The 26424-nt window shown below is 41.9% G+C and overlaps 1 protein-coding gene across 1 annotated transcript; it reads left to right on the top strand.

Moving 5' to 3' along the window:
• On the top strand, nt 1-3361 carry LOC137345157 (probable G-protein coupled receptor 139). The gene is made up of 2 exons (XM_068008624.1): nt 1-76; nt 2418-3361. Exons 1-2 carry the CDS (start codon nt 1-3, stop codon nt 3359-3361), a joined length of 1020 nt encoding a protein of 339 aa, XP_067864725.1.
• The last annotated feature ends 23063 nt before the right edge of the window (nt 3362-26424 follow it).

Below are 26424 nucleotides of genomic sequence, written 5' to 3'. Positions count from 1 at the left end.
ATGTCGAAATGCATGGTGAAGTTGCACTGCCAAATAGGCCTCAGGCAGCTGCTTTCAGATCAACGATACAGCAAAGGTATGCTTAGATTTAAACCCAGTTTGATGGTTCGAGTTTTGCAGCGGAGAACAGAACAAAGTGTTCCATAGATATTTCCTTATTAATAGAAGTGCAGTCGAATGTGTTCAGAAGAATTGAGCCAAGAGGACGTTGGCTTTGAGAAGGACGCTAGTTGAACCAAACCATTTAGCTGGGAGCAGTTTGGGACATTCGTTTGAAAAGATATCCTTTCGTTGAGGCCACTGTTTAACGCATAAAGCGGGTATGGTTGTTTCGACCATGTAAATAAATTGATGGCCCATACCTTCCTCTGTAATTTAGTGCAATAGATACCTACTAAGTGCTGCTTACTTAATGCTGATTGTCAGTTTAGTTGATACAGTAAAAGTCTTGCAACATAAAATCTTGTCGTCTAATTCTTTAACTGGTTTGGTGAGTTGTTATCTCTTGGTTTAACGTTAACAGTCTTTGTTGAGGTCGTAACACCATGAATGTTAAAGTAGAATCACCACCAGGAATGTTAATGTTGGGTTAATACATATGATTTCATATTATCAATATGTATGATAGAGCAGGAGTTGGAGTCGTGGGAGTCAGTTGTCAGCGATCGCCAGAGCTGGCGGGCAACCATAAAGGCGGGGCTAAAGCATGGTGAGTAGAAGAGACTTAGCGGTTGGCAGGAGAAAAGATAGAAGCGCAAGGAGGGAGCCAACTGTGTAACAGCCCCAACAACCAATTTTATCTGCAGCACCTGTGGAAGAGTCTGTCACTCTAGATTTGGCCTTTATAGCCACTCCAGGCGCTTACCCATTGTCTCTCGAGACAAGGAGGCCAAAGAAGAAGATCGAGCAGGATTATCATCGACATATGAATGACTTCACTATCCCTAGTGGTAGTGTCTTATCAGCAATAATATTATTAGATGAGAAGTCATCAGCAGCTATGGGTAACAAACATCATCAAAGGATCAGTATTACAGTAGGGTGACCAACATTACTCCTAGTGCAGAATCAACACCTAAATGGATAGATCTAGGTCACCACCATTAATGTCGGATTAGTGTCACCATCAGTAATTGTAGAATGAGTTAACCATCAGTAATGCGAGAGTTGGATCAGCTGCACTAATGATACAACCGATTCATCATTAGCAAAACAAGAGTAGAGTCATCACCAATCATCATCACAATGCAAAACAAATTTTAATCATATAATGCATGAGTGTATATTTAATCGAATTGCTTGAGGCCACAACAGCCTAATGCAATGTCAGTAGGGATATTCCCTGCAGGGATCATATCACATGGGCAGCATATATTGCCTCTGAGATAATATCCGAATCTTTGATTTTTATTCAGCTACATGGAGTTAGATACAAAAGTTCCCCATTGGTGTTCTGGCTGCACTGAAGTGGATAATTCTTTGTTTGGTGATGTTTTTTTCAAGACAGCCTGATTTGTTATTTAAAGCAGGAGCATTCATAGATCTCAGCTACACTCGAGTTAGCAACGTAAAGCTGGTCAGAATTAACGCAATTTTTTTTTAAATGGGACCGTCAATAATTCATGACATAACAGAAATTTACTATCCAATCCTTGCAGTCTTTGGTGTCCCAGGTAAGTCGATATACCTTCTTGTTCAATACTTGGGCGCATTGCAGAGTTATTTATCGGTCATGATAAGTTTGTGAATATCAGTGGTACTCCTACCAGTTGGCTTAGTTCGTGAGGTGTTGTTCTGCTCAGCAGACTGTGATCAGTGCGCACTCATCGTTCGTCCCTCTGCTGAGGGAGGAAGAGGCCAACATCATGGCCCCGATAATAACATAATGCTCACGAAAGAAAATCTGCTGCTAATTGTCTGTAGTAATAATCTCTTTTGCAGTATGTCCCCTTCCTAATTTAAGTTGAGAATTCTCAGACTGTGGTCGCCTCCATCCAATAGAGAGTTTGAAATATAATTGAGGGACGTTTTGATTTTAAGGGAACTGCTCCTCTCCCTTCGCCTGCAATGAACCTTCCAGGTTCCCCCAGTTCCTGCTCAGACTGTGATCAGCTCCGCCAGAGTGACATAGCAGAAAAAACGTAGCATTTCCACCAATATGGATTGCATGTGTCTTCTCTGAATGTTCTTTTTGAATTTATATCGTTCCAGTAAATTCTGTGTAATTCTATTTCCTATTTGAAGAGGACTGATTGAAGTTTGCTGAAAGGGTGATTTTCAGTTCTATGTTGATTGTTCAATAATATTTTACTTTAAATTATATATCTAGACATATCATTGTACACAAGCCTCAGTCGGATGAGATGACAGTTATCTGAGCATAGTCCTCATTTAAAGCTTCTTCCTCTTTTTTACAGCGAACCTAGTGGCAATCGTGATTCTTTCCAGAGGAAATTGCGGCCTTTCCAAATGTATCACTGTTTACATGGTGTCCATGGCAATAGCAGATCTACTGGTCATGATCATCCATGTAATCGTGCGACAAATTTTCAGTTTTCATTTTCCATATTCTCTCCTGTCCTACACTGCAGTTTGTAAGTTCATTGGGCACATGGAAAATATCACGTTACATACGTCTGTGTGGCTTACAGTATCGTTCACATTTGACCGATTTATAGCAATATGTTGTGGGAAGTTTAAAACCAAGTACTGTACTGTGAGAACAGGGGCTATGGTTATAATAGCCGTCACTGTCTTTTTCTGTTTGGAGAACATTCCCTTTTATTTTGCATATGAACCTGTACGAATAATTAACAATGTGTCCTGGGGTTGCCGTTCTAGAGTGGATTTTTTTATTTCTACTGCAGGTATCGCGTTCTCCTGTTTACAAAGTATTTTAGTTCCATGGCTTCCTCTGGCTTTGATATTACTGTTGAATTGTTTGACAGCCAGACGCATTCTCGCAACCAGTGGAGTCCGTAGGAGACTGCGGAGTCACAAAGGTGGGAATCAAAGTGATCCAGAGATGGAGAACCGGCGGAAGTCCATCATTTTGCTGTTCACTATATCAGGCAGTTTTATTCTTTTGTGGCTGACAGTTGCTGTAAGCTATTTACTGACCAGAAGCAAGCGATACAATGGTGATTATTCAGCACCTAGGTATATTGCCACTGAAAGTGGACATGCACTCATGTATTTGAGTTCCTGCATAAACACGTGTATTTATGCAGTGACCCAAACTAAATTCAGAAAAGAACTGATGGAACTGTTAAAATCTCCTTGGACATTTATCATGACATTGGTAAAAAAAAATGTGAAATATAATCAACGCTTTGAAACACGAATAAGGAATATGAGTTAGAGTAGGTTTCTCGCCCACTCGAGGCTGCTTCTACATTCAGTAAGATCATTTAAAATCTTGTCATAACTGGAGCTCATTTATGCACCTTGTTCCCTTTTGTTATGGCTGCCTTCCTGTTAAGATAAACTGAATTATTCTGTGAAAATAAACAGGCACCAGGAAGCATTGCCTTACGTTTTTCATGGTACAATGATTTCCATCTGTCTTTTGGAGTATGTGGGGTCAGCGTTAAATAAGTAAACGTCAGTTTCACCGCTGAAATTGATTATGTTAATTAATAAATGTTTTTTCCTTTCCTGTAGAAGAAAAACATTTTACAATCGTGTTTATTTTTAATTATTTTGTAACAATGGGTCGAATATAACAGGTCTCTCCACCAGACTCCTCACCCAATTGTTTCCTGGACCAATATTACATTTTCCTGATCATTGTCTAATGATGGAGGCATGACTGGTTTGACTTGTCAATGCATCATTAATATCCCTGTTTGCAGACATTTACTAAAAATCTCAACTGGGCATCTAAGCGTTGCAATGTTAAAACTGAGGATTTGACCATTCGATGAAAGCAGTTCTAACTGCAATGCACATTTTTTTTATTCGTTCACGGGGTGGGCTTCGCTGGCTGAGCAAATATTTATTGTCCATCTCCATGCCCATTGCCCATGAGTGCCAATCAAATGGGCAGATTTGCCCTGGATGGTTTCTAGCTTCTTTTTGGAGCTACCCCCGTCCAAGCCAATGGATATAATTCTATCACACTTCTGACTTGTGTATTATAGATGGTGAACATGCTTTGGGGAGTCAAGAGGTGAATTACGTGCCACGGGATGCCTAGCCTCTGACCTGCTCTTGTAGCCACTGTATTTATGGCTGCTCCAGTTCAGTACACGTACTGGGGGTGATTGGTCACCCTTACTATAATTATAAAATGTCTCCAGTGCAAGCGAAGCACGGTATCCTCCAGTGTAACTCTAAGGATTCCACTAGTGCCGGTCACCTCTTATGTTAAGAAGTTAGCAAGTATCCTGTAGCAGCATGGTCACCTGTGGTGTAAATGCAGGAAGCAATAACAAAGGAGCCCAATGGAGTACAGTTAGATTTAATGCAATTTCAGGGGATCCACAAGTACAGAAGGAGAATTGTCACCTCTGCTTTAATTGCAGACACCCACCAATAGCACAGGTGTACGATCATCCCGACTGCAATTATAGATTACAGGTAGCAGCAATGCAGCACGGTCATCTCTAGTGTAAGTGTAGAGCTCCACTAGTCCTGGAGGAGCACACTCACCTCTAGTATAAGTATAGTTTGCCCCACATATAAAAGGCGCAAGATCACTTCGAGTGTATATATAGGCGTCCTGTCATGCAAGAGCAACACTGCAACCTTCCCTTAAACCTAGGGTAACAATAACACTGGGGAAGTACGCCAAGTTCTGGTGTAAATTTAAAGGCAACACTAGTATTGGAGGATCATTTTCATCTCTCGTTTACCTGGAAGCGTACCACGAGTACTAAAGGAACATGCACACTTCTAGTTTCAATGTCAGAATACCACTAGTGTTGAAGGAGCATGCCCACTTCTAGTTAAACCTAAGTGTGCCACTTGCATTGGCGAAGACTGGACACATCTATTCATATTTAGGCTTACACTACTACTAGGGCAGCATGCTCACTTCCAGTGTAAATGTAAGGGTAAAGAGTACTAGAGGAGCATGTTCACTTCTAGCTTACAGGTAAGGCGATCAGTACTCTTGAAGGACCATGGTCACTGTTCGTGTAAGTTTGACTTTACCACTAACACTGGAGAGGCAAGGGCACTTCCAGTTTAACTGTTTAGGCACCACTGGAGGAAAACTGGTTATGATTTTACAAACATCTCTCGATTCCGCAATGGTCCCTGTGGATTGAAAGTTCACTAATGTAACTCCACAGCAGAAGGTGGAATTTAAATTCAGTTAATGAATCTGGCATTAAAAGCTAGTTTAATGATGGCTATGAAACCATTGTCGATTGTTTCCAAAATCCATCTGCTTCACTAATATCCTTCAGGGAAGGAAATCTGCTGTCCTTACCTGCTCTGGCCTGAAAGTGACTCCAGACACACAGCAATGTGGTTGACTCTTACATGCCCTCTGAAATGGCCTAGCAAGTCACTCAGTTGTATCTAACTGCTACAAAGTCATTAAAACAGAATGAATCCTGACGGACCATCCGGCATCGACCTCGGTACCGGAAACAACAGTGACAAACCCAGCCCTGTCGACCCTGCAGAGTCCTCCTTACCAACATATGGGGGGTTGTGCCAAAGTTGGGAGAGCTGTCCCACAGACTAGTCAAGCAACAGCCTGACATAGTCATACTCAAGGTATCATAACTTACAGACAATGTCCCAGACACAGCCATCACCACCCCCGGGTATGTTGTGTCCCACTGGCAGGACAGACCGAGCATAGGTGGTGGCACAGTGGTATACAGTCGGGAGGGTGTTCCTCAACATCGACTTCGGACCCCATGAAGTCTTATTGCATCAGGTCAAACATGGGCAAGGAAATGTCCTGCTGAATGCCACCTACCGCCGTCCCTCAGCTGCTGAATCAGTACTCCTCCATGTTGATCATCACTTTGGCATCCGTGAGGCGCTGTGAGCCATCAGCAGCAGCATAATTGCACTGAACCACAATCTGAAATCTCATGGCCCGTCATATTCGCCACTCTACCGTTGCCATCAAGTTAGAAGACTAAACATAGCGCAATGAAGAGCATAGGAGGGCATGCCAAGAGGAGCAGGCATACCTCATAATGAGGTGCCAACCTGGTAAAGTGACAATGCAGGTCTACCTGCGTGGCAAACTGCGCAAGAAGCATGCAATAGCCAGAGGTAGACGTTCCCATAACCAATGGATCAGATCTAAGCTCTGTAGTCCTGCCACATCGAGCCGTGAATGGTGGTGGACAATTAAGCAACTAACTGGAGGAGGTGGCACCAAAAATATCCCCATCCTCAATGATGGTGAATTTCAGCACATCAGTTTGAAATATATGGATGAACCATTTTCAACAATCTTCAGCCAGAAGTGCTGAGTTGATGATACATCTCGGCCTCCTCCTGAAGTCCCCAGCATCACATATGCCAGAATTCAGCCAATTTGATTCACTCCATGTGATAGCAAGAAACGACTGAAGGCACTGGATACTGCAAAGGCTAAGGGCACTGAATATATTCACGAAATAGTGCTGGATTCCTGTGCTCCAGAACTTGCTGCACGCCTAGCCAAGCTCGTCCAGTACAGCTGCAACACTGGCATCTCGTCAGCAATGTGGAAAATTGCCCAGGTATGTCCTTTACACAAAAGGCAGGACAAGTCCAACCCAACAAATTACCGCCCCATCAGCAATGTGATGGATGGTGTCATCATCGACAATACTATCAAGCAACACTTGCTTAGCGATAACCTGCTCAGTGATACTCAGTTTGGGTTCCGAAAAGGCCACTCAGCTCCTGACCTCATTGCAGCCTGTAAAATATGAGATGGGCAAAGGTAACCCAGATGAGGAATTCATAGAACGTTTTTGGTATAGTTTCTTGGAACAGCACATTTTGGAGCCAACCAGAGAGCAGGATATACGAGACCTGGTGTCGAGATAGGATTAATTGATGACCTCATTCTGAAGGCGCTCCGAGGCAGTAGCAATCATAATATGATTGAATTTTACATTGAGTTTGAGGGATAGAAGAGTGGGTCTAAGGCTAGTATTTTAAATTTAAATGAGGGCAATTATGAGGGAATGAAAGTAGAGCTAGTTAAAGTGAACTGGCAAAGTAGGTTAAGAGACAGGTCAATACAGATGCTGTGGCAGACATTTAAGGGGCTATTTCAGAATGGATACATTCCGGCGAGAAAGAAAGATTCCAAGGAGAGGCCCCGCCATCTGTGGTTAACTAAAAAGTTAACGATAGTATCAAACTTAAAGAAAAGAACATATGATTTTACAAAGATGGGTGGCAGGTCAGAAGATTTTTCAGAATGTAAAAAGCAGCCAAGAATGACTAAAATATAAATGAAAATGTCAAAGATGGAGTACGAGTGAACGCTGGCTGGATATATAAAAACAGATATTCAGAATTTCTACAGACATTTTTCAAAAAAAGAAAAGCGTTAACCCAATGAGCGTTGGTCCCATAGGAAGTGAGTCTGGAGAAGTAATAAGGAAAAATAAGGAGATGACAAATGAATTGAACAGATATTTTGCATTGGTCTTCACCGTACAGGATGGTAGGAACATCCCAGAAATAACTTACAATCAGGAAATGGAAGGGAGGGACAAACGCAAGAAAATTACAGTCACCAGGGAAGTGGTACTGAGCAAATTGTTGGAGCTGTGGGCTGACCAGTCCCCGAGTCCTGATGGACTTCATCCTAGAGTCTGAAAAGAAGTGCCTAGTGAGATAGCTGATGCTTCAGTTTTAATTTTCCAAATCTCCATAGATTTGGGGACGGTTCCATTGGATTGGAAAATAGACAATGTAACTCCTTTATTCAAAAAGGGAGGGAGGCAGAAATCAGGAAACTACAGGTCAGTCAGCTTAACATCTATCATTGGTAAAATGTTGGAAGCTATTATTAAAAAGGTTATAGCAGGGCACTTGGAAAAATTCAAGGTAGACAGGCAGAGTCAACGTGGATTTGTGTAAAGGGATATTGTTTTGAATCAAGTTTGGAGTTCTTTGCAAAAGTAGCATGTGCTGTCGATAAAGGGGAACCGGTGGATGTACCATACTTAGATTTCCAGAAGGCATTCGATAAGGTGCCACATCCAATGTTATTGCGGAAAATAAAAGCTCACAGTGAATGTGTTTCCTATCAGGACTGCTAGAACAGGAAGACCAGCAGTCATGATAGAACCGATTCATCACTAGCAACGTAAGAGTCGAGTCATCACCAGCCATTATCACAATACAAAACGAATTTTAACGATGTAATGCATGAGTGAATATTTATTCTATTTATATGAGGCCTGAAGAGCTAAACACAGTGTCGGTGAGTGTTTACCCTGCAGTGATCATATCACATGTGCAGAATGCATTCCTTCTGGGATTATATTAAAATCCTTGACTTTTAGGGAGTTTCATGTAATGAAGAACATGATTTCCCCATTGGCGCTACGGGTGTAGGAAGCAGACAATTGTTTGTCAGGTGATGGTAATAAATGTTAATTATTGGGCAACCTAATTTTTCAAGCCAGCTGGAGTTGATCTTTAAAGGGAGAGCATTCACGGATCTCAGATGCACTCCAGTCAGAAAAGTAAAACCGGCGAGAATCACACAAGCTTTTATAAAATGGGACGGCCAATAATAGATCAGATAAAGGGAAATTACTATCCTCTTCTCGCAGCATTTGGTACTCCCGGTAAGTCAACATATGGTCTTGTTTAATCTCTGCTGACTATCTCGCTGCTAATGATTATGTAAGAGGTTTCGAAATTATCCATAATGCAGATTAATTTATCTACCGGGATATGTTTGTGAATATCAGCCATAATCTTACTAGTTGGCTCGATCGGTGATGCGCTATTCTGGTCAGTATACCGTGACTACCGGGCACTCATCAATCAACCCTCTGCTGAAGGAAGACGAGGCCAGTACCCCTGGTTCCTTTAACAGTACAAAGTTCACACAAAAAGAGAAATGTACTGCTAATTGTCCATAGTATTCATCTATTTTTCACCATTGTTCCCTGTCGCATTTAAGTTGGTAGTTCTCAGACTGTAGTCAGCTCCATCCAACAGAGACGCCTTTGAAATAAATTTAAAGGGATATTTGCTGTGCAGGGAACTCCTCTCCCCTCGATGCAAAGAACCTTCCAGGTTCCACCAGCTCCTGCTCAGACACCCAGCAGCTCCTTGGGAGCGATCAAAAATAGAAGAAGCGTAGAATTTCCCCCTATATTGAATGATTATGTCTCAACTGAATGCATTTGAACTTATATCATTCCAGCAACTGCTGTGAAATTATATTTTCTACTTGTGGAGTACTGACTGACATCCATGCAACGAATGATTTTCAGTTCAATGTAGAATGCTCACTGATATTTTTGATTTTAAATTAATTATCTAGATGTATCCGTGTGCACAACTCTCAGTTGGTACATGTCTTCACAATTTAATGTTAGATCTATCTAAGTGTGAGTGTCCCCATTATATAACTATTTTTCTTATTTGTTGCAGCGAACCTACTGGCAGTCGTGATTCTCTCCAGAGGAAACTGCGGCCTTTCAAAACGTATCTCTGTCTGCATGGTGGCCATGGCAACAACAGATCTACTGGTCATGATCTTCCATGTAATAGTGGGACAGGTTTTCAGTTATCATTTTCCACATTCATTCCTGTCCTTCACTGCTGCTTGTAAGTTCATTGCGCCCATGTATAGCATCACATTAGATATGTTGGCATGGCTTACAGTCACATTCACATTTGACTGATTTATAGCAATATGTTGTGGGAAGTTTAAAATAAAGTATTGCACAGTGAGAACGGCGGCCACGGTTATAATATCCGTCACTGTCTTTGGCTGTTTCGAGAACATCCCCTTGTACTTTGCACAGGAACCTGAGCGAATAATTAACAATGTTTCCTGGGGTTGCCGTTACAGAGCAGAGTTTTTCTCATCGCCTGCAGGTGTAGCGTTCTCCTGTTTAGAAAGTATTTTAGTTCCATGGCTTCCCTTTGCTTCAATATTACTGTTGAATTGTTTGACAGCCAGATGTATTCTGGCAGCTAGTAGAGCCCAAAAGAGACTCCGGAGTCTCAACAGTGACACTCAAAGTGATCCAGAGATGGAGAACTGAAGGAAATCCATCATTTTTCTGTTCGCTATATCGGGCAGTTTTATTCTTTTGTGGCTGACAGTTGCTTTGAGCTATTTAATGACCAGACTGGCAAACACCACGCGATACAAGGGTGGTTATGCAACCCCTGGATATAATGCCACTGAAAGCGGATATATGCTCATGTATTTGAGTTCCTGTATGAACACGTGTATTTATGCAGTGACGCAAAATAAATTCAGGAAAGAGTTGATGACAATGGTGATATCTCCTTGGACATTAATTATGACATTGGTCAAAAAATTGTGAGATCAAACCAAAGCTTCATCATAAGAATGAGCACGAGGAGCAGGTCCATCGGCCCCTCAAACCTTCTTTCAATAATATCATAGATAATCGTGCCCCAGGTATAGCTGTATTACGAGACTTGTTCTGTTTTGGAATGGATGTCTTCCTGTTATGGAAACAATGCAGCTTTTCTGTGTCAAGTAAACAGGCACCAGGAAACATTGTTTTACCTTGTGTTCGTCCATTGAGTTTCAGCACTGGAGTAGAAGATGAGAACATCAGCAAGAAGTAACCTCAATTACTGGAATTAGATGGGTGAGTTTAATCAACAGCTAAGCTTGCTTTATTGTAGAGGAAGAGAATTTTACACTCGCACTTAGTTTAATTATTTTGTAATCATCTTGTGAATGTAACAGGCGTTGGTCTCCCCGTCAGGTTGCGCCACATATTGCGCCACAGGCCGCTTTCTCTTGAACAGAGCCGAATGATGGAGACAGGAGATGCCTGAGTTCTAAATGGAAAATTAACATCACTGTTTACAGACATTTACTTAAAATCCCAAATGGGCATCAGAAGATTGGAATGATGTAACTGTGGACTTGACCATTCTATAAAATCAGGTGTAGCTGCCGTGTACCCTGAGCTCTGACAAATGAAACAGAGCACACCACCCACCCTGTTACGACACAACTTTAAGCCATGTTTGATCATCCATCGATACAATGTAATCATGAATATTGACCCAATTTCTGCCTCTATGAATTCCATAGTCACACAATTCTCCATGAAAAGAGTTTTATCCTGCCCTCAGTTCGAAACAAACTGCATTTATTTTTAAGCTATGACCGTTAGTACTTGATCTTCAAACTAATAGAAACAGTGTGCCTCTATCGATCCTCTCCCAAAACATCGGTACTTGGCAGCGGGGGATTCTCACCAAACGGGAATGGGTGTATTGGATGTCTCTTCCAATAGGTTCTCGGGATATGGCCGTGAAACGTTCATCATGCGATACACATCAAGAAGATACACAGAAGAACGAGTCCAAGACAGTGTCGGTCACGCTGACATCACCATATGAAACGGTTACTGTAACTGTGGACAGTGCGGACATATGTAAACCTAATTGGAAGAAATCTGCGTTTTAGAATATACCGAGGTTAATATACTGATGAGATATCATTTAATATTGACCTTTCATACTCCAACACAAACAAATGGGCCACTGTACCTGAAGGCTTACTCAGCCTGTCCTAATGTTGTGCTGTATTGATTTGTCTTGGTGTGACAGTAATGGTAACCATTAGTGTTTGCCTGTGTAGTCGGAACGTAAAAGTCAATTTAATGTAGCACTGGCTGTCCGGCCAGGCAACACTCTGCTCTGGAAGGATTCATTGTGATGCAATCCTGTGGTTTATTTCAAGTCTCTTTGATGTATTTAAGGGAATTTTAAACATTTGATTACACATTGGGATGCTGTCAGTTCTGCCGGTGAGGGGAGAGTGACTGCCCTTGACAACAAGGGGCCCTGGAGTATGGCATCAAGGGGCCCTAGCAAAACTGAGGTCAATGGGAATCAGGGGGAAAACACTCTTCTGGCTGGAGTCATGCCTAGCGCAAAGGGAGATGGTTGGGGTTGTTGGAGTTCAATCATCTGAGCTCCAGGACATCACTGCAGGAGTTCCTCAGAGTAAGTGTCTAAGGCCCAAACATCTTCAGCTGCTTCATCAATAACCATCCTTCAATCATAAGGCCAGAAGTGGGGATGTTCGCTGATGATTGCACAATGTTCAGCACCATTCGTGACTCCTCAGATACTGAAGCAGTCGTTGTAGAAATGCAGCAAGACCTGGACAATATCCAGGCTTGGGCTGATAAGTAACATTTGCGCCACACAAGTGACAGGCAATGACCATCTCCAACAAAAGAGAATCTAACCATCTCCCCTTGACATTCAACGGCATTACCATCGCTGAATCCCCCACTATCAACATCCTAGGGGTTACCATTGGCCAGAAACTGAACTGGAGTAGCCATATAAATACCGTGGCTACAAGAGCAGGTCACAGGCTCGGAATCCTGCAGGGAGTAACTCACCTCCTGACTCCCCAAAGCTTGTGCACCATCTACAAGGCTCAAGTCAGGAATGTGATGGAATACTCTTCACTTGCCTGGATGGGTGCAGCTCCAACAACACTCAAGAAGCTCGACATCATCCAGGACAAAGCAGCCTGCTTGATTGGCACTCCATTTACAAACATTCAATCCCTCCACTTCCGATGCACAGTAGCAGCAGTGTGTTCCATCTACAAGATGCACTGCAGCAATGGAACAAGGCTCCTTAGACAGCAGCTTCTAAACCCACGACCTTGACCAACTAGAAGGACAAGGGCAGCAAATACATGGGAAAACCACCACCTGCAAGTTCCCATCCAATTCACACACCATCCTGACTTGGAACTATATCGCCGTTCCTTCACTGTGGCGGGGTCAAAATCCTGGAACTCCCTTCCGAACAGCACTGTGGGTCTAGCTACCCCAAATGTACTGCAGCGGTTCAAGAAGGCAGCTCACCACCACATTCTCAAGGGCAATTAGGGATGGGCAATAAATGCTGGCATAGGCAGTGGCGCCCACATCCCATGAATGAATAAAAAAAAGTACCTAGGCATAAAACTTCAAGAAATATAATTTAAAATTTTAGATGGTAAAACAGCAGTTGCATTTATCAAGAGTAAAACTACTGAAAATATAATGATCTCAGGATGTTATAGTTGTTGGATAAGTGTAATAATGCCTAATTTAGCAAAGAAATCTATCGTTATTGATAAAGGATGAGGCAATTACAATTTCGGTGTATGACGTTTGACTGGAACCTTTATATCTTTTTGTGTGGATCGAATGGCGTGGATAGCCATTTTGATAGAGTAGAGAAATATATAAAATCGAGCTACTTGTAAGGTATATTCAGAAGTTTAGAAATCTGGGGTAAGGAAGTCAGAACGGTCTCGCTTTTGGAACCCAACCGACCATCAGAAGGCATGGTTATAACTTCTATCCTTTAAGCGTATATTTAAGGCCTATTGCATCTATTGTGTGTTAAATAAACCTGCGACACCATTTCAGTGTCCTACAAGTGAAGGGGTGGTACTGGACCTAATCCTAGGGAATGAAGCCGGACGAGTGATAGAAGTGTCAGTGGGGGAGCATTTCGGGAATAGTGACCATATCTGGGTAAGATTTAAGGTAGTTACGGAAAAGGACAATGAGGGACCGGAAATAAAGGTACTGAATTGGGGGAAGGCCGATTTCAACATGATAAAACAGGATCTGGCCAAAGTGAACTGGGAGCAGTTACTTGTAGGAAAGTCTACCTCAGACCAGTGGGAGTCATTAAAAGAGGAAATAATGATAGTTCAGAACCAACATGTACCCGTTAAGGTGAAGGGTAGGATCAACAAGTCCAGGGAAACCTGGATGTCAAGGGATATCGAGGATTGCATCACGAAAAAAGGAGGCTGATGGTAGATACAGAGCGCTGAAAAAAGTGGAGTCACTAGAGAGGTATAGAAAGTGTAGTGGGGTACTTAAAAAGTAGTTAGCAGAGCGAAGAGGGGACATGAGAAAACACTGGCTAGCAAGATAAAGGAAAATCCCAAGGCGTTTTATAAGTATATTAAGGACAAGAGGATAACCAGAGAAAGAGTTGGGCCCATTAGGGACCAAAGTGGCAATCTGTGTATGGAGCTGGAGGACACAGGTTAGGTTTTAAATGATTATTTTTCATCTGTGTTCACGATGGAAAAGGATGAAGTAGGTGTAGAAATCGGGAAGGGGGATTGTGACATACATGAACATATTAGCATTGAAAGGGAGGAAGTATTAGCTGTTTTAGCGGGCTTGAAAGTGGATAAATCCCCAGGCCCAGATGAGATGTATCCCAGGCAGTTATGTGAGGCAAAGGAGGAGATAGCAGGGGCTCTGACACAGATTTTCAGATCCTCTCTGGCCACAGTGGAGTTAAAAGAGGATTGGATAATAGCAAATGTGACACCTTTATTCAAGAAGGGTAGCAAGGATAAACCAGGTAATTACAGGCCGGTGACTCTAACATCAGTGGTTGGGAAAATATTGGAAAAATTCAGAGGGACAGGATTAATCTCCACTTGGAGAGGCAGGGATTAATCAGAAATAGTCAGCATGGATTTGTCAGGGGGAGATCGTGTCTAACTAACATGATTGAATTTTTCGAGGTGGTGACTAGATGTGTAGATAAGGATAAAGCAGTTGATGTCGTCTACATGGACTTCAGTCAGGCTTTTCATAATGTACCACATGGGAGATTGGTTAAGAAGGTAAGAGCTCATGTGATCCAGGGAAATTTGGCAAATTGGATCCAAAATTGGCTTCGTGGCAGGAGGCAGAGGGTGATGGTCGAGGGTTGTTTTTGCGAGAGGAAGCCTGTGACCAGTGGTGTCCCACAGGGATCGCTGCTGGGATCTTGCTGTTTGTAATGTACATGAAAGAGTTAGACGTGAATATAAGAGGCATGATCAGCAACTTCACAGATGACATGAAAATTGGTGGTGTCATAAATAGTGAGGAGGAGAGGCTTAGGTTACAGGACGATACAGATGGGATGAAGAGATGGGTGAAGCAGTGGCAAATGGAGTTTGATCTTGAGAAGTGTGAGGTGATGTGCTTTGGGAGAACTAACAAGGCAAAGGAATATACAATGGATGGTAGACCCTATGAAGTACAGAGGGTCAGAGGACCTTGGTGTACTTTTCCATAGATCACTGAAGGCAGGAGCACAGGTAGATAAGATGGTTAGGAAGGCATATGGGATACTTGCCTTTATTAGCAGAGACACAGAATATAAGAGCAGGGAGGTTATGATGGAACTGTAAAAAACACCATTTAGGCCACAGCTGGAGTACTGTATACAGTTCTGGGCACAACACTATAAGAAGGATGTGATTGCACTGGAGATGGTGCTTAGTAGATTCACCAGGATGTTGCCTGGGCTGGAACTTTTCAGCTATGAAGAGAGACTGGACAGGCTAGGGTTGTTTTCCTTAGAGCACCGAAGGCTGAGGAGGGACACGATTGAGGTATACAAAATTATGAGGGGCATCGATCGGTTTGATAAAAATAAACCTCTTCCCTTAGCAGAGGTGTCAATAACCAGGGGCATAGATTTGAGGTCAGGGGAAGGAGGTTTAGAGGGGATTTGAGGAAACATTTTTTCACTCAGAGGGTGGTTGGAATCTGGAATACACTGCCTGAAGAGATGGGAGAGGCAGGAATCCTCACAACATTTAAGAAGTATTTAGTTGAGCAGTTGAAACGCCGCAGCATACCAGGCTACGGGCCAAGTGCTGGAAAATGGGATTAGAGTAATTAGGTGCTTGATGGCCAGCACAGACACGATGGACCGAAGGGCCTGTTTCTGTGCTGAACAACTCTATGACTCGAAGAAGCTGTTCGAATATCATACCCTGAGAATTGTCTTGTCATTTAATGGTGAATGGGTTGATTATTAATTATGAAGAAGTGCCCCATTCACATGTAATGCATTAACATTCCTAACTTTTTCTAAACTCTAAACACCAAGTGGTTGCAGCTCCCCGTGGATTTTGGTTCTGCCAATACGACTGACATCCAGCTGCTGGAGAAATGGCACTGCGTTGCGAGGAATCTGCACAATCGGTTTATTCTATTTCTCTGGATTCAGATGACCAACCATATTTCAAACATGAGGCAGGCAGCAGGCAAAAGTTTTACGACCATCAGTTAGCGATAAGCTTGCTCTCAGCTCCAAATATGACACGCTGATGTGAAATCAACATACATCAATCCAATACCAAAAGGTGAATTGTCACGCAAAGACATCAATTTAACCATTGCATTGCAGTGGCAAAATAAATCCCATTAGGTTTTGAATCCCGGTCACCTGTTTCTATTTACATAGCTGTTGGCTTATCTTGAGGTTTACTATTTCAAATTAAACAGTTATAGTCTTCCCATGCCTCCAGTTCAAAAAGAACAGCTACCGTGTTATCTTATACCATTCTTTGCTCAATTTATAATTAGAAAATTACTATAATCCCTTGAATTTCCTTGACAATAATACTAAGTATGATGTAGTTAAGAACTTTTAAGAACATGTTCATTGAACTATAGACCTGTCAACTTAACATCAGCTGCAGGAAAAATAATTGAATCCGGAAGAAACAAACAAAAAAACAAACACCCAAAACTATGCATAGTCAACATAGATTACAAAAAGTAAAGACTTGTATTGCTCACCAAATTGAATTCTTTGAACTGATGAAGAAGAGAGAGAGAGAGTGATAGAGAGAGAGAGAGTGAGAGAGAGAGAGAGAGAGTGGACAATGGTAATGTGATAGGTTTCAAGAAAAAGACCCTTCAAAGTATGTCATATAGTAGACGAGTGAATGAAGTCATCGCATGTGGGTTAAAGTGTCAAGTCGTGCAATAGATAGCTACCAGGCTGATTGAAAGCAAAGTAGGGGGAAAGTGTAGCTATGCAGGGTGGCAGACTGTGGGAAGTGAGGTCCCACAAATAAACAGTGCTGAGATGAGTACTTTTCACAATTTATATCAGTGATGTAGACTTTGGAATCGAAAATCCAATTTTTAAGATTCTGTATTACACCAAATTGGGAGAGGGAGTCAACCATTATGACAAATTGCACTATGATATCAATTCACTTGCAGAATTGACATATCATTGGCAAATTGATTTCAACATAGATACAAATACTGTATGCGCTGTTGGTAATGAAAAAGAAAGCTGTAGACTGCAGGAACATATCAATTTACTATTCAGGTGAGCAGAATAGTGTAAAATAGATTTCCATCCGGACAAGTGTGAGGTAATGCATTTGAAGACTAACAAGGGAATAGAATACACAGCACATGATAGGATACTGAGAAGTATGGAGGAACAGAGGGACTTGGGAGTGCATGGCGACAGATCTTAAAGGTGGATGGATAGGTGGATAAGGTGGCCTAGAAGGCATAGGAGATACTTGCCTTTGTTAGTTGATACATAAATGTAAGAGCAGGGAGGATATGCTGGAACTGCATGAAACACTGGCAAGAATTGCATCTATCTCGTGCCGTGGCACTATAGGGTACATGTGATTACACGAGAAATGGAGGAGATTTACGACTATGTCACCTGGACTGCAGAAGTTTAGTTGTGAATAAAGAGTAGATAGGTGACAGTTTCTCTCTTTGGAACAGTGGAGGCTAAGGGGAGTCTTTATTGAAGCATTCATAAAGGAATTAGACAGTTATATGAAAAGGAAGAATGTGCAGGGTTATCGGGAGAAGACAGGGGAATGGAACTGAGGGAGTTGCTCTTTCACAGAGTCGGTGCTGATATGAGGGGCCGAATGGCCTCCTTCTGCAATGTAACAATTCTGTGATTCTGTGCAGCATATACAATTATGAGTTTTTCAGAAAGAGTGGATAAGTTGGGCCTTGAGGAATTCATAATCGGTGGTATAGACTTAGGAGTTAGATCAGGAGTTAGGTGATTTAGGTTTAGAGTTGGAGGTTTAGAGGGGACTCGAGGGAAATTGTTTTCACCCAGAAGGTGGTGGTTATCTGTAATTTACTACTTGAAGGGGCGGTAGAGCCAGAAACCCTTGTAACATTTAAAAAAGTACTTGTTTATGCACATGAAGTGCTGTAACCTCTATGGCTACAGATCAAGAGCGGGGAAGGAGGATTAGGCTGGGTGGCTCCTTGGTGGCCAGTGCAGGCACGATGGGCTGAATAGCCTCCTTCTGTGTTATAAGTTTCTATTTCTATGATTCTGCGCGAGATAAAAAACGTTTTGGGAGGGAAATCAGGAGATCACAAATTACTTATAAAACGCAAATCCAAATGAGGGAGATGCACAAACGTATCTGGACTACAAATCTAGAAATCACGAAATGTTACGATGCAGATCAATCGACTATAAAAGAAAATCAAACCGAGAATTAAAGCTGTTTCCAGATGGATAGAATTTAAAAGGAGAGAAATTATAGTCTATATAAAACTTGTATCGAACCTTGATTAGATGACATCTGGAGTATTGTGTGCAGGTCTCATCATCTTATAGGTTGTAAAGGAACTTGGGAGGGTGTAAAGGTATTTATAAGGATGATGCCAGAACTGCGGGGTTAAAACTATCAGAATGGTATGACCAAGATGGATGTCCGTTCTCTCGAAAGAAATGGCCAAACCGTGAACTACCAGAGGTCCTTAAAGTTCTGGAAGACAATGTTAGAAGAGTAACCGTAAGTATGTTTCCATCTGTTGGGGGAGGGAAGGGAAAGGCCATTATTCAGACAGCAGCTGTTGTCAATGGTCTGATTGTCAAGTGATTAAGGGTTCTCCGAGTTACAGTTTACCTACAGAGTTGGTCATTGGTGTAGTGAGGGTCGGGATCATTCTGATCTTACTAATGCAGGGGGTAGATTTATTACAGAGACAGCTACTTGGCAGGAAACACAATATTGCACCCATAGGATACAGAACAGTCGACAGAGACTGGAAAAACTGAGGGGAGCAAACACAATTCTGCCCAACTGCAGATGGCCGAGAAAATCCCAAAATCCTACAGGGGTGATAGTGCTAGTGAAATTTAAAAGAAACATTCATGACAAAACTGGTAGAATTTAAAAAGGCCAAGACAGCGCCAGAAGATTTAAAAAGTCCAAGATAGACTGAGAGGAATTTAAAGGAGCTAAGATTATTGCAGCAAAGTTTCCAGGAAAAGTAACAGTGATGTGGTTGGGTGAAACCTTCTTCAAGGATTTAAATAGGGGCAAGGGACGTTCGCAAACAGACAATCCGAAAGTGAGGAGATGCCGCGCCCAGTTGATGTGTCACAGCTGAGTGCAGAGTGTGAGCAATAGTGTCCCAGAGAACATCGGCAGATGACAGAAAAGCTCATCCCTGAATTAAAGGGAAAAATGATGGTAACATATCCTAAAGAAAACAATACTTGTAAAAATCACAAGGAAACTAAACGTAAGGTCAGTGTGGATCTACCCACTGACGAATCAAACGACCAGGTTCCAAATTCAAAGCTAATCATACCAAACAACTTTGATTCAGAACTCAGCAAGAACATGGGGCAGGAGGAAATCCCAGACGCCTCACGGGGGCTGAAAACAACTTATCACCCACTATCCCACTACATATAACAATTATCATTGTGCCAGCATCTGAATTGTTAAGCCCATGTGTTGTGGAAGCGGCAGGTAATGGGCTAAAGCTTCTGCTGACAGGGAAACGTGCCACCACCAGTAATGGAAAATTGCATACCACAAGCTTGACCAACAACCACATGTTTCTCGAGATTAACGTCCCCAAAGTATTATAAACTAATGCGAGAGAAAAGCCAACCCCATTTGAGAACACGTAACCAAAAGAAATACACTTTTTAATGGTACCTGATCCAAAGATAGGATGATGAAAAACAACAAGCTTGAACAAGAACTGGCTGTTACAGACAATCCCAGCTATAGCAGTTCTGAGTTTGAGTTACGGATGCCAAGTGTGAATTCTGTGACCCCTAAACCTTCATACGTTTTCCAATCTTTCTGAACCCCAAAACCAAACAACTTAGAAAGGAAATCAGAGGAATATCATTCTTCATTTTTTGGGGTACGTGTCATGCATACATGATGCACAACCATGGGGAAAAAGACTAAAACTGAAGAATTATAAAATTGACTTTATCTTTACTACAAATAGGTAATGCCGCTAAAAATGGTCACCGAAGCTAAACAACGGTGTCTTTGTATATTCTAAATGTCTGACAGGGACAAAGAAATGCCATTGAGCTCTGAGAGGTCAATTACACATATTATGAAACATTCCTGGATTGAATCGGTTCTTCTGAAACAAAGAAGGTATAAAGTGGAAATATCATCGCCGGTTTCTCTCATCCTGAACCCATCAAGAGGAATTTTTTTTATTTGAATGGGTTCTTTTAAAAAAAATAAGGTATGAAATAGACACATCCTAGGCCATTGTTGGGAACCATGTGGAGGAACATTCACCTCTCCCAATAGAGGCAAAGGTGTGAAACCATTTTGAGTTTAAAGGTATTTCCCTGTAGAGAGAGAGGGAGACACCAAGGAAGAAGCCTCATCAACAGTCTTGTCTCAAACTAAGGGGCGAGGAAAAATCCAGAAAGCCAGAAGGAAGCACGCTGCTCTATAATTCAACATATTTAATGACGCAGCAGTGAATTAGAAGTGATCCACTGTCTTCAATTGAACTTTGAACCAAGGGAGAAATCTACCAACACCTCGGGCCCACAACCAACGAGAATTGGACCACTGAGAGAATTCAACAGGTTTTCTGGTACCCCAGCAACCGACAAACTGACAACAACTTACCCCTTTTCTACTCGACTGTCTCTTTTATTGTATGTGTGAGCGAATTTGTGAGTGGATGTGATTTGACAATTTCAAGATAAGGCAAATTGCTCAGTAAAGCTTTGATTTTTGTTTTAAACCGATAAGAAAACCTGTCGCGGTCTTGTTTATTTAAGAAATAAAACAAAAAGGAATTAAACCCTAATAACTAAAACACACTTGCTGCGGTCAGGTGGGTGTTGAACAGAAGGAACCACTTAAACCATGCTGCCCAAACACTTCACAGTTGCTTCCAGACTTGCTGCGAATTTTAAACAACTTTGTTTTTTTAAATTTCAGATTTGCGGCATCCACAGAATTTTGATGTTGTAGAAATCAAGCAGGAAATCCAGAAAAAAAGAGTTTTTACCCAGAAATTGGTAAGAATGTGGAACTCCGCAGTCAAGCCAAAGTGTATAAATGTATTTAAGGGGATGTGAGCTAAGCATGTGAGGAACAGAGGAAAGAGGATTGATTGGTAGTGTTAGATTAGGAAGGATGAAGAGAATCGAGAAATGCGCCAACACTGGCCTGCACTGGTTGGGCAGAATAATCTTTTTCTCTTTATGCAATTCGATGTAATGTTTCCTGTGGCAGAATGGTTGGGAACCAGAGGGCACAGTTTTGCAAAATTAAAATAGACATGAAAATGATTGAACTTTGTTCTCTTACGCAGTAAATTGCTACAATCAGGATGCCCATTCAGAAATAGTGGTGGAAGCAAAATCAAAAGAGAAAGGGATGACTATTTGTAGTGAGTAAGGAATAAAAAAGATCAGAACTACTGGGCTATGGTAAAGAAGAAGTATTATGGAAATAATTGGATGACTTCTTTACAGAGACAGCAGAAGCATAATGGGCCGAATGATCACCTTTTGTGCTGTATATTGCTATTATTCGATGACTCCAGGCTACCCTTGTACAGTCAGATGTATATCTCCATAAAATATCCAATGTCTCAGGAAAAATACCTCAAAACTACTTCTAATAACTCAGGCACAGATGGTGCAGACTACCACTGCTATTTCAAGGACAACATCTCCATAGAACAGGTGATACATAGGAAACAATATTTGCATACGACAACAAAATGTCAGGAACAATTGCTCCATTAAAAATACCAGCTATCACAGGCACAGCATCAACATAAAAAAAGATATCACAGGCCCAGCATTTCCATGCTACCTCTAAAACCTCACAAAGAGTATCTCAATACAAAATATAGCATATCCCAAACAACATCTACATACTATGACTAATATCTCAGGAACAACATATCCATATCACCTCTTAAATATCATGACCTGCATCTCCATACGACATGTAATATTTCAGGAACAATATTTCCATACTACCTCAAATATCTCAGGAGACATACGTCCATTACACCAAAGATCTCAGGAAATACAACTCCATATACTTCAGAGGTCTCAGGAAAAAACAATTCCATACAAAAGTTAATATCTGAGAAAGAACATCTCCATACTACCTCGCATATTTCAGGGAAAGAAATACATGCTGATGCCACCTTAATATCACATGAAATGTTGATTGTTACCACCTCTAATGTTTAACGAACAACATTTTCATGCTATCTCTAATATCTCAGCAAAATCCTATCCATACCACCTCTTATATTTCAGGAATAACATCTCCATATTATTGCTCAGATATATCACACTACTTCCAATATCTTAGGAGCAACAACTGCATACAACCTGTCATTTCTCACAGATACCATTTACATGCGACTGAAACATCACTAGGAGAATTCATTCAGACCGCATCTAGTACCTCAGGAGCAACATTTCCATAATACCGCCAATGTCTCACGAACACCAGCTTCTGACTACTTTCAATATCCCAGCAATTTGCATAATATGCTCAGATTCTCAAGAACTGCATCTCCATACAAACTCTTGATGGTAATGGTAGATTTGGGTATATGCTGGGCCATGAGGTTGCAGATTATGGTTGAATGCAATTCTGTTGATGCTGCAGGCCCACAGCGCCTCATGGATGCCCTGTTTTGATTCGCTGATCTGCTCAAAATCTATCCCATTTAACATGATGGTAGTGCCACACAACTTGATGGTGGGTACCCTCAATGTGAAGAGGGTACTTCGTCTTCACAAGGACTGTGTGGTGGTCACTCCTACCAATCATGGACAGATATATCTGCGACAGGTAGATTGGTGAGGACGAGGTCAAATAAGTTTTTCCCTCTTGTTGGTTCCCTATCCACCTGCCTCAGATCCAGTTTAGCAGCTATATCCATTAGGACTCGGCCAGTCATGATTCTACCGAGCCACTCTTGGTGATGGACATTGTGGTCCCCCACCAAAGTACATTCTGTCCCTTCCTACCTTCAGTGCTTATTCCAGTTGCTGCTCAGCATTGAGATGCACAGATCTATCAGCAGGGAGGGTGGTAGGTGGTAACAAACAGGGAGTCTCCTTGTCCATGTTTGACCTGATATCATGAGGCTTCATGGGATCTGGAGACAATGTTGAGGAAACCAAGGGCCACTGCCTGCCGAATGTACACCACTGTGCCACCACCTCGTTTGTGCCTGTCAAAGGATGGTGGTGTCTGGGACATTATCTGAAAGGTATTAGTCCTTGAGTATGTCTATGTCAGGCTGTTGTTTAACTAGTCTGTGGGACAGGTCTCCCAATTTTGGCACAAGCTCCCAAATATTTGTAAGCCAGACTTAGCAGGGTCGACAGGGATGATTTTGCCGGATCGTTTCTGGTGCCCAGGTCGATGCCAGCTGCTCCGTTCGGTTTCATTCATTTTCTTAGTTTTCATAGCTGTTTAATGTAACTGAGTGGCTTGCTTGGTCATTTCAGAGTAAAGCGCATTGTTGTGATCTGGAGTTACATGTAGGCCAGACCTAACGAACATTAGTGTACCAGATGGCTTTTTAGAACAATCGACAATAGTGTCATGGTCACCATGAGAATAGATGTTTTAATTCCAAATTTACTTACATAAGTCAAATTTCACTATCTGCTGTGGTGAGACCCACGTCCCCACAGCATTCGCATTCGCTTCTGGTTACTATTCCAGTGACATTATCACGATGTTACCACCTCTCTATCCTAGCGAATGATACGACACACGGTACTGTGGGATAGGGATGAAAGTGAAACGTGATAAGTGACAATACAATGCAGTATTACAACGAAGATCAAGACCAGTAGATCTGCTGTTGCCATGGCCACTATTTAGACAGAGATACACATGGAAAGTCCACAGTTTCCTCGGCAGAGAATCACAGTTGTCACCACGCTTGCTGTAAGAAAGAGATGAGAGAAATAATGTCCTAGTATCTGATTGAAATATATCGAAATAAACCTGCTATGAGCATTGTATTTAATTCAGTCTAATAATCAACACGGAGCAATGTGAGGAAAGGACTGTCATTGGACCCATTAACTGGGAATGTAACCCATACTTTTTAATGAGCTGCTGCACCGCTCACTCAGGATGTAACAAGTCATGCCTGAAACCAATCAAATCCTTGTGTTGGAATTAAAAAAACATTGCAACATCAGGAAGATAATCGGATGCAGGCGGAAATGGAAAGTGTAGACGCATTGTTCAGGAGTAAGGACCATTTAACTACAGGCCGTTTAATACTGACATCAGGAAAGTACGTTACCTTATTTAATATGCAGTATGAACAGAGATATAGTATATCTGTATAGTCGAGCCCTTAAACCTACTCTGGCAAGGACAGTGCTCCCCAGTACCAGTGGTACTCTCCTTTAAATTGGATGTGACCATGGTGAACTAGTAGTACCCTACAGTACACTGGAGTTGAGGGTGATCTTCCAGTATTAATGATAGCCCTACACTTAAAATAGAAGTGACAATGTTTCTATGTATTCTGAGGTGCCTTCGACCTTGAAATAGATCTGACTATCCTTGTCAAAACGACTTCCACACCAAACCTCTCCTAAAAGTGCTCCTCCAGTACTACTGGTACCTCACACTTATATTATGCGACCATGCTCCTGCAGTGCTTGTGGCACCTTAACATTAACACGAAATTTGACCATAAGAACAAAAGAAATAAGAGCAGGAGTAGATCATATGGGCCTCGAGCCTACTCCATTATTTTGTAAAAATATGGCTGATCATCTATCGTAGTTCCACTTCCCATCTGCTCCCCAGATCTTTTCGATTCCATGAGAGACCAAATAATTAGCTATCTAAACCTCGAATATACTCAACGAACTCCCATGTGGCCCTCCCTTGCATGTTAACATTTTCTGCAGCAAATTATCATGTATCTTTAGCAAATCAAAGTACACTACAATCACTGGCTCCCCTTCATGGACCCGATTACTTGCATCCTCAGAAAAAGTCTAATGATTTTATTTTAAACACGAGTTCCCTTTTGTAAAACCAGGTTGTCTTTATCTGATCAGTTTATGATTTTCTAAGTGCATTGTTAAGACTTCCTTAATAATAGATTCCAGCATTTTCCCAATGGCTGATGTCAGGCGAACTGACCTGGAATTCCGTCTTTTCCCTCGCCCTCCTTTCGTGAATAATGGTGTTATATTAGCTAACTTTAAATCTGTTTGGGCCATGCTAGAATCTACGGATATTTGGAAAATCATAACCAGTTTCCCTCTAGTACTGGGGTGCCTAAACACTTAAACTTGAAGTGACCATGCCTCTCCTGTATTAGTGCTAACCTAAGAATTACTGTATCAGTGACCATGCTCCTCCAGGATTAGATGTAACCTTAAACCTACACTACCAGTGATCAGGAACCTCCAATAGTACCGGTACCATTAATTTTAAATTAGAAGTGACTGTGCTCCTCGAGTACTAGTGCACCCTGACATTTCCACTGGAAGTGTCCATGCAGCCCTAGTTGTATTGGAGCCCTTACATTTAAACTAGAAGTGACCATTCTTTTCTAATACTAGTTGCATCCTTACATTTAACTTGAAGTGTTCACACTCCTCCAATACTCGTGTACTCTGACATTTTAAATAGAACTGAGCATGTCCCTCTAGTACAAGTGGTATGGTGACATTTAAACCAGAGATGCAAATGCTCCTCCAATGGTCTTGTTTCCCTTAAAGTTGCACCAGAATTGGGCGTGCTCCTACAGTGCTAATGCTACCTTCGGCTTATGGTAAAGGTGACAGTGCACTTCTGGTAGGAATGCTCTCCAACATATACACTCGAAGTGCTCGTGCTGCTTTTGTGCTGGTGACACCCTATACTTATACTAGAGGGGAGTGTGCACCTCCCGGACTAGTGGAGCACTGTACTTACGCTAGAGATGACCGTGCTGCATTGGTACTACTTGCATTCTATAATTGCAGTAGGGCTGATCATGCACCTCCATTATTCGTGGGTGGCTGCATGGTAGGAGAGGTGACAATTCCCCTCCAGTACTGTTAGTCCACCTGGTATAAGTGTTTCCTACTGGAGAACATGCTGCGACAGGATGCTTGCTATCT

The sequence above is a fragment of the Heterodontus francisci genome, chromosome 28 (genome assembly GCF_036365525.1).
Source record: "Heterodontus francisci isolate sHetFra1 chromosome 28, sHetFra1.hap1, whole genome shotgun sequence".
NCBI lineage: Eukaryota > Metazoa > Chordata > Chondrichthyes > Heterodontiformes > Heterodontidae > Heterodontus > Heterodontus francisci.
The sequence above is the reverse complement of the archived record's forward strand: the minus strand, read 5'-3'. Positions and strand labels throughout refer to the sequence as shown.

Excerpts from the sequence above, each read along its gene's own strand:
- LOC137345157 (XM_068008624.1), top strand. The coding sequence starts at position 1 with ATGTCGAAATGCATGGTGAAGTTGCACTGCCAAATAGGCCTCAGGCAG. Across the intron at positions 77-2,417 it reads AGATCAACGATACAGCAAAG|CGAACCTAGTGGCAATCGTG; the intron begins GTATGCTTAGAT and ends TCTTTTTTACAG.